General features: G+C 41.4%; 1 protein-coding gene across 1 annotated transcript; it reads left to right on the forward strand.

Moving 5' to 3' along the window:
* Positions 1-1843: 1843 nt before the first annotated feature.
* LOC128666702 (E3 ubiquitin/ISG15 ligase TRIM25-like) lies at positions 1844-3535 on the forward strand. The gene has a single exon (XM_053721441.1). The coding sequence runs from the start codon at positions 1853-1855 to the stop codon at positions 3425-3427; it is 1575 nt and encodes a 524-aa protein (XP_053577416.1). The 5' UTR covers positions 1844-1852; the 3' UTR covers positions 3428-3535.
* Positions 3536-10476: the final 6941 nt, after the last annotated feature.

Below are 10476 nucleotides of genomic sequence, written 5' to 3' on the forward strand. Positions count from 1 at the left end.
CTGTCTGAGCTTGTCCTGATAATGTGCAGCCAGGGGGTCACCATGCAATAAACACCCAGCACTGTCTGAGCCTGTCCTGATAATGTGCAGCCAGGAGGTCACCATGCAATAGACACCCAGCACTCTCTGAGCCTGTCCTGATAATGTGCAGCCAGGAGGTCACCATGCAATAGACACCCAGCACTCTCTGAGCTTGTCCTGATAATGTGCAGTTAGGGGGTCACCATGCAATACACACCCAGCACTGTCTGAGTCTGTCCTGATAATGTGCAGTCAGGGGTCACCATACAATAGACACCTAGCACTGTCTGAGCCTGTCCTGATAATGTGCAGCCAGGGGGTCACCATGCAATATACACCCAGCACTGTCTGAGCTTGTCCTGATAATGTGCAGTCAGGGGGTCACCATGTAATAGACACCCAGCACTGTCTGAGCATGTCCTGATAATGTGCAGCAAGGGGGTCATCATGCAATAGACACCCAACTCTGTCTGAGCCTGACCTAATAATGTGCAGTCAGGGATCACCATGCAATAGACACCCAGCACTGTCTAAGCCTGTCCTGATAATGTGCAGTCAGGGGGTCACCATGCAATAGACACCCAGCACTCTCTGAGCCTGTCCTGATAATGTGCAGCCAGGGGGTCACCATGCAATATACACCCAGCACTGTCTGAGCTTGTCCTGATAATGTGCAGTCAGGGGGTCACCATGTAATAGACACCCAGCACTGTCTGAGCATGTCCTGATAATGTGCAGCAAGGGGGGTCACCATGCAATAGACACTCAACTCTGTCTGAGCCTGACCTAATAATGTGCAGTCAGGGGTCACCATGCAATAGACACCCAGCACTGTCTGAGCCTGTCCTGATAATATACAGTCAGGGGGTCACCATGCAATAGACACCCAGCACTGTCTGAACCTGTCCTGATAATATACAGTCAGGGGGTCACCATGCAATAGACACCCAGCACTGTCTGAGCCTGACCTAATAATGTGCAGTCAGGGGTCACCATGCAATAGACACCCAGCACTGTCTGAGCCTGTCCTGATAATATACAGTCAGGGGTCAACATGCAATAGACACCCAACACTGTCTGAGCCTGTCCTGATAATATACAGTCAGGGGGTCACCATGCAATAGACACCCAGCACTGTCTGAGCCTGTCCTGATAATGTGCAGTCAGGGGGTCACCATGCAATAGACACTCAGCACTGTCTGAGCCTGACCTAATAATGTGCAGTCAGGGGTCACCATGCAATAGACACCCAGCACTGTCTGAGCCTTTCCTGATAATATACAGTCAGGGGGTCACCATGCAATAGACACCCAGCACTGTCTGAGCCTGTCCTGATAATGTGCAGTCAGGGGTTACCATGCAATAGACACCCAGCACTGTGTGAGCTTCTCCTGATAATGTACAGTCAGGGGGTCACCATGCAATAGACACCCAGGACTGTCTGAGCCTGTCCTGATAATATACAGTCAGGGGGTCACCATGCAATAGACACCCAGCACTCCCACTCTTTGGCAGCCAAAGGCTTCAATTTAAACTTTATATTACCTTTCCATCTAAGTGTAAATGACAGTGAACATTTCACACACTATCTGTCTGATGTTACTATAAATGAGTAAATTACTGGCTAAGGAATATAATAATGCTATAGAATGAGAGCCAGAAACAGCTGCAGATAAAGTATGAACTTTTAACACGTGTGAGCACTGAGGCATTTAAACTGCAGCTTGGCACATATGAGGTTAATTGGATTGTGTCTCAGAGATAAACTTACCACACCCTGTGCTGTAGAGGAAGAGACATTTAGTTTCATTTCTTCTTGCTACATACAAGAATGGCGTCTGCTGACCTGAGAGAGGAGGTAACCTGCCCCATCTGCTTCAGCATTTATACAGATCCTGTAGCCCTCAGCTGTGGCCATACCTACTGCCTGAGCTGTATTAACAGAACATGGGACAATCAGGATGAGGGGGAGTATTCCTGTCCTGAATGTAAACAAAGGTTTAGGAAGAGACCTGAACTCAACAAGAACCTGAGGCTACGTAATATAGCAGAGACTTTCCAACCTACTGAGCCAGTAAATGAGACTGGGATCTTCTGCACTTACTGTACTCACCCTGCTACTAAATCGTGTCTGCTGTGTGAGGCATCTTTTTGTGATTTCCACCTGAGGTCACACAGCAAGTCTAAGGAACACATCTTAACTGAACCCATCACTTTCTGGGGTAATAGAAAATGCTACAAACACAAGGAGCTGCTGAAATATTACTGCACTGAGGATGCTGCCTGTATCTGTGCGTCCTGCTCCCTGGCCGGAGAGCACAGGGGACACCAGGTGGAGCTGCTGAATGAGGCTTCTGAGAAGAAGAAAAAGAAACTGAGAAATGTTCTGCAGAAACTGACCACAAAGAGAGAGAAGACTGAGAAAAGAGTCCAGAGTCTGCAGAAGCACAGGAGAGGGGTGCAGGAGAAAGCAGCTGGTGTAACAGAGCGACTCACTGCCCTGATTAGGGACATCAGGAGACAGCTGGAAGACCTAGAGAAGCGAGTCCTGAGTGACCTCACCCAGCAGCAGGACCAGGCTTTACTCACAATCTCTAATCAGATCCAGCAGCTCGAAAAAGAGAAGGACGAGCTGACCAGGAAGATGAGTCACATTGAGGAGCTGTGCAACATAACTGACCCATTAACTGTCCTACAAGAACAGGAATCACACAGAGGTGACTTTTGTGGTGCTGAGAAGGGAGATAATGAGGTCACACAAAGAGGTGATAAACAGGTCCCTGCTGGAGGGGATTTAGATGAGGGTCTGATCTCAGTGACCTTATACAGAGGTTTAGCTGATATTGTGACTGATGTAAAGAGAGAGATCTATATGCAGGTGACATCAGACATATTACTGGATATAAACACAGCTCATAATAATGTTATTGTATCAGGTGACCTGAAAACTGTATCCTGCTCGGGTATAAACCAGCAGCGACCAGAAACACCAGAGAGATTTACTTATTATCCTCAGGTATTAAGTACCAGGAGCTTTTCCTCAGGACGACATTACTGGGAAGTGCAGATCAGTGAATCGCGGCGCTGGCGTGCAGGGGTTTGTTATACCAGTATGGGGAGGGGAAGATATCAGTCACTGATAGGAAATAATAACAAGTCCTGGGGTTTGTGTAGTATATATAAAGATCTTTCAGTGAGACATAACACAACAGTCACCTCATTACAACCCCCTCTATCATGTGACACAGTAGGAATACTACTGGACTATGAGGCTGGGCGTCTGACCTTTTATGAGCTGTGTGACCCAATCAGACACTTACACACCTTCACTGCCACCTTCACTGTGCCTCTTTATGCTGCATTAGGTGTATGGGATAATGGTGACTGTTTGAGAATCCTGCGCTAGATAAACTGTCACATAATAATAATGCTGCTGCATGTGAGCCAGTGATGTCTGTGTATTGTGCACATTGTGTATGAACTGGGGATGAAATAAAATATTTGTGTAGATTAATGTATGGTCTCCTTATATTATTATATATATAGCTGTATATATGGTACCTACATATGCTGCAGCGCAGTACAGAGAGGGGATCACACAGTAATTACTGTCACATAATATAAAATAAATATCTGTGTATGAGAGTCTGGTCTCCTTATATTATATATATAGCTGTATATATGGTACCTACATATGCTGCAGCGCAGTACAGAGAGGGGATCACACAGTGATTACTGTCACATAATATACAATAAATATCTGTATATGAGAGTCTGGTCTCCTCATATTATATATATAGCTGTATATATGGTACCTACATATGCTGCAGCGCAGTACAGAGAGGGGATCACACAGTAATTACTGTCACATAATGTACAATAAACATCTGTGTATGAGAGTCTGGTCTCCTTATATTATATATATAGCTGTATATATGGTACCTACATATGCTGCAGCACAGTACAGAGAGGGGATCACACAGTAATTACTGTCACATAATATAAAATAAATATCTGTGTATGAGAGTCTGGTCTCCTTATTTTATATATATATATAGCTGTATATATGGTACCTACATATGCTGCAGCACAGCAAAGAGAGGGGATCACACAGTAATTACTGTCACATGATATAAAATAAATATCTGTGTATGAGAGTCTGGTCTCATTATATTATATATATATATAGCTGTATATATGGTACCAACATATGCTGCAGTGCAGTACAGAGAGGGGATCACACAGTAATTACTGTCACATAATATAAAATAAATATCTGTGTATGAGAGTCTGGTCTCCTTATATTATATATATAGCTGTATATATGGTACATACATATGCTGCAGCACAGTACAGAGAGGGGATCACACAGTAATTACTGTCACATGATATAAAATAAATATCGGTGTATGAGAGTCTGGTCTCCTTATATTATATATATATAGCTGTATATATGGTACCTACATATGCTGCAGCACAGTACAGTGAGGGGATCACACAGAAATTACTGTCACATGATATAAAATAAATATCCGTGTGAGAGTCTGGTCTCCTTATATTATATATATATAGCTGTATATATGGTACCTACATATGCTGCAGCGCAATACAGAGAGGGGATCACACAGTAATTACTGTCACATAATATAAAATAAATATCTGTGTATGATAGTCTGGTCTCCTTATATAATATATATAGCTGTATATATGGTACCTACATATGCTACAGCGCAGTACAGAGATGGGATCACACAGTAATTACTGTCACATAATATAAAATAAATATCTGTGTATGAGAGTCTGGTCTCATATTATATACATAGCTGTATATATGGTACCTACATATGCTGCAGCACAGTACAGAGAGGGGATCACACAGTAATTACTGTCACATGATATAAAATAAATATCGGTGTATGAGAGTCTGGTCTCCTTATATTATATATATATATAGCTGTATATATGGTACATACATATGCTGCAGCACAGTACAGAGAGGGGATCACACAGTAATTACTGTCACATAATATAAAATAAATATCTGTGTATGAGAGTCTGGTTTCCTTATATTATATACAGTATATAGCTGTATATATGGTACCTACATATGCTGCAGCACAGTACAGAGAGGGGATCACACAGTAATTACTGTCACATAATATAAAATAAATATCTGTGTATGAGAGTCTGGTTTCCTTATATTATATACAGTATATAGCTGTATATATGGTACCTACATATGCTGCAGCACAGTACAGAGAGGGGATCACACAGTAATTACTGTCACATAATATAAAATAAATATCTGTGTATAAGAGTCTGGTCTCCTTATATTATATATATATATAGCTGTATATATGGTACCTACATATGCTGCAGCGCAGTACAGAGAGGGGATCACACAGTAATTACTGTCACATAATATAAAATAAATATCTGTGTAAGAGAGTCTGGTCTCATTATATTATATATATAGCTGTATATATGGTACCTACATATGCTGCAGCACAGTACAGAGAGGGGATCACACAGTAATTACTGTCACATAATATAAAATAAATATCTGTGTATGAGAGTCTGGTCTCCTTATATTATATTTAGCTGTATATATGGTACCTACATATGCAGCAGCGCAGTACAGAGAGGGGATCACACAGTAATTACTGTCACATAATATAAAATAAATATCTGTGTATGAGAGTCTGATCTCCTTATATTATATATATAGCTGTATATATGGTACCTACATATGCTGCAGCGCAGTACAGAGAGGGGATCACACAGTAATTACTGTCACATAATATAAAATTAATATCTGTGTATGAGAGTCTGGTCTCCTTATATTATATATATAGCTGTATATATGGTACCTACATATGCTGCAGCGCAGTACAGAGAGGGGATCACGCAGTAATTACTGTCACATAATATAAAATAAATATTTGTGTATGAGGGTCTGGTCTCCTTATATTATATATATAGCTGTATATATGGTACCTACATAGGCTGCAGCGCAGTACAGAGAGGGGATCACACAGTAATTACTGTCACATAATATAAAATAAATATCTGTGTATGAGAGTCTGGTCTCCTTATATTATATATATAGCTTTATATATGGTACCTACATATGCTGCAGCACAGTACAGAGAGGGGATCACACAGTAATTACTATCACATAATATAAAATAAATACCTGTGTATGAAAGTCTGGTCTCCTTATATTATATATATAGCTGTATCTATGGTACCTACATATGCTGCAGCACAGTACAGAGAGGGGATCACACCGTAATTACTGTCACATAATATAAAATAAATATCTGTGTATGAGAGTCTTCTCTCCTTATATTATATATATAGCTGTATATATGGTACCTACATATGCTGCAGTGCAGTACAGAGAGGGGATCACACAGTAATTACTGTCACATAATATAAAATAAATATCTATGTATGAGAGTCTGGTCTCCTTATATTATATATGTATAGCTATATATATGGTACCTACATATGCTGTATCCTTTGTTATAGAATAATCCTAGGTGAGCTCAGGAGCGTGCACGTGTCTTTAGCAGTCTATGGCAGCAGAGTTTGCAATAATGTTTATACTAAAGCACTTCAGACTAAAACTTCCCCAAAAGACCAGAGCATTTTTAGCATTTTGCCATCACTACATTAAAACAGAAATAGAGCCCTTTTTATATTTATCTAACAAAACTATATTTATTTATTTAGTAGGCAACATAAAGTATTGATCTAGGCACATTTTGTATATTTCATGCCACCATTTCACCGCCAAATGAGATCAAATAAAAAAAAATTGTTCCCTTTTTCACAAACTTTAGGTTTCTCACGGAAATGATTTACAAACAGCTTGTGCAATTATGGCACAAATGGTTGTAAATGCTTCTGTGGGATCCCCTTTGTTCAGAAATAGCAGACATATATGGCTTTGGCGTTGCTTTTTGGTAATTAGAAGGCCGTTAAATGCTGCTGCACCACACGTGTATTATGTCCAGCAGTGAAGGGGTAAATTTAGGTAGCTTGTAGGGTTAATTTTAGCTTTAGTGTAGAGATCAGCCTCCCACCTGACACATCCCACCCCCTGATCCCTCCCTGACCCCTCTCATACAGCTCTCTTCCCTCCCCCACAATTGTCACCGCCATCTTAAGTACTGGCAGAAAGTCTGCCTGTAATAAAATAAAAGGCTGTTTTTTTAATAAATATATATTTTAAATATCTTCTGCAGTGTAGGATCCCCTTTTACCCCCCCCCTAACCTCCCTGATTTCCCCCAAACAGCTCTCTTACCCTCCCCCCTCTACCTATTTGCCGCCATCTTAGGTACTTACAAAACATTAACATTTTTTTCTGTAGTGTAGCTGCCCCCCCTTCATTACCCGACCCCCCCCAGATCCCTTTCCCACAATGAATCACACATAGGATCCCCCTTATTGCCCCTCTTCCCTCCTTCCCACACACTTCACGGCTTTTTTTTATGTTTCCTATCTGTTTAGCGTGGTGTAGTGGTCCCGCCCTCCTCCCGGCCCCCTCCAGCGATGGGCCGCCCACCCGGCTCCCTCTTTACACTCCCACCCACCAACGATCGGCACCACCGCTGTCCAATGCAGAGATAACTCTGTAAAGCTATTTTGCAGAAATGGCGAGATCAAGCTATTTTGAGTGAGATCGAGGCTGAGAAAAGCCCAGGACTGCAGCGACTCACAGGGTACGACACCGGTCATTAAGGGGTTAAACCTTCATGATCGTCAATAGATTTATTTTTAATTTTGTCTTTACTGTCCCTTTAACAATGTTATTCATACAGTGCTCACATGCACGCTCCTGTGCCTACCTCAGTATTAGAAACAATGTTATACATATAGTGCTCATGTGCACGCTCCTGTGCCTACCTCAGTATTAGTAACAATGTTATTCATATAGTGCTCACATGCACGCTCCTGTGCCTACCTCAGTATTAGAAACAATGTTATACATATAGTGCTCATGTGCACGCTCCTGTGCCTACCTCAGTATTAGTAACAATGTTATTCATACAGTGCTCACATGCACGCTCCTGTGCCTACCTCAGTATTAGAAACAATGTTATACATATAGTGCTCATGTGCACGCTCCTGTGCCTACCTCAGTATTAGTAACAATGTTATACATATAGTGCTCACATGCACGCTCCTGTGCTTACCTCAGTATTAGTAACAATGTTATACATACAGTGCTCATGCGCACGCTCCTGTGCCTACCTCAGTATTAGTAACAATGTTATACATATAGTGCTCATGTGCACGCTCCTGTGCCTACCTCAGTATTAGTAACAATGTTATACATATAGTGCTCATGTGCACGCTCCTGTGCCTACCTCAGTATTAGTAACAATGTTATACATACAGTGCTCATGTGCACGCTCCTGTGCCTACCTCAGTATTAGTAACAATGTAATACATATAGTGCTCACATGCACGCTCCTGTGCCTACCTCAGTATTAGTAACAATGTTATACATATAGTGCTCATGTGCAAGCTCCTGTGCCTACCTCAGTATTAGTAACAATGTTATACATATAGTGCTCATGTGCACGCTCCTGTGCCTACCTCAGTTTTAGTAACAATGTTATACATACAGTGCTCATGTGCACGCTCCTGTGACTACCTCAGTACTAGTAACAATGTTATACATATAGTGCTCATGTGCACGCTCCTGTGCCTACCTCAGTATTAGTAACAATGTTATACATATAGTGCTCACGTGCACGCTCCTGTGCCTACCTCAGTATTAGTAACAATGTTATACATATAGTGCTCATGTGCACGCTCCTGTGCCTACCTCAGTATTAGTAACAATGTTATACATATAGTGCTCATGTGCACGCTCCTGTGCCTACCTCGGTATTAGTAACAATGTTATACATATAGTGCCCACGTGCACGCTCCTGTGCTTACCTCAGTATTAGTAACAATGTTATACATATAGTGCTCATGTGCACGCTCCTGTGCCTACCTCAGTATTAGTAACAATGTTATACATATAGTGCTCATGTGCACGCTCCTGTGCCTACCTCAGTATTAGTAACAATGTTACACATATAGTGCTCATGTGCACGCTCCTGTGCCTACCTCAGTATTAGTAACAATGTTATACATATAGTGCTCATGTACACGTTCCTGTGCTTACCTCAGTATTAGTAACAATGTTATACATATAGTGCTCATGTGCACGCTCCTGTGCCTACCTCAGTATTAGTAACAATGTTATACATATAGTGCTCATGTGCACGCTCCTGTGCCTACCTCAGTATAAGTAACAATGTTATACATATAGTGCTCACATGCACGCTTCTGTGCCTACCTCAGTATTAGTAACAATGTTATACATATAGTGCTCATGTGCACGCTCCTGTACCTACCTCAGTATTAGTAACAATATTATACATATAGTGCTCATGTGCACGCTCCTGTGCCTACCTCAGTATTAGTAACAATGTTATACATATAGTGCTCATGTGCACGCTCCTGTGCCTACCTCAGTATTAGTAACAATGTTATACATATAGTGCTCATGTGCACGCTTCTGTGCCTCCCTCAGTATTAGTAACAATGTTATACATATAGTGCTCACATGCACGCTCCTGTACCTACCTCAGTATTAGTAACAATGTTATACATATAGTGCTCATATGCACGCTCCTGTACCTACTTCAGTATTAGTAACAATGTTATACATATAGTGCTCACATGCACGCTCCTGTGCCTACCTCAGTATTAGTAACAATGTTATACATACAGTGCTCATGTGCATGCTCCTCTGTCTACCTCATTATTAGTAACAATGTTATACATATAGTGCTCATGTGCACGCTCCTGTGCCTACCTCAGTATTAGTACCAATGTTATACATATAGTGCTCATGTACACGCTCCTGTGCTTACCTCAGTATTAGTAACAATGTTATACATATAGTGCTCATGTGCACGCTCCTGTGCCTACCTCAGTATTAGTAACAATGTTATACATATAGTGCTCATGTGCACGCTCCTCTGTCTACCTCAGTATTAGTAACAATGTTATACATATAGTGCTCATGTGCACGTTCCTGTGCCTACCTCAGTATTAGTAACAATGTTATACATATAGTGCTCATGTGCACGCTCCTGTGCCTACCTCAGTATTAGTAACAATGTTATACATATAGTGCTCATGTGCACGCTCCTGTGCCTACCTCAGTATTAGTAACAATGTTATACATATAGTGCTCATATGCATGCTCCTGTGCTTACCTCAGTATTAGTAACAATGTTATACATGCAGTGCTCATGTGCACGCTCCTGTGCCTACCTCAGTATTAGTAACAATGTTATACATATAGTGCTCATGTGCACGCTCCTGTGCCTACCTCAGTATTAGTAACAATGTTATACATATAGTGCTCATGTGCACG

Source organism: Bombina bombina, chromosome 7, assembly GCF_027579735.1.
Source record: "Bombina bombina isolate aBomBom1 chromosome 7, aBomBom1.pri, whole genome shotgun sequence".
Lineage (NCBI taxonomy): Eukaryota > Metazoa > Chordata > Amphibia > Anura > Bombinatoridae > Bombina > Bombina bombina.

Coding starts and splice junctions, on each gene's coding strand:
- LOC128666702 (XM_053721441.1), top strand. CDS start 1,853: ATGGCGTCTGCTGACCTGAGAGAGGAGGTAACCTGCCCCATCTGCTTC.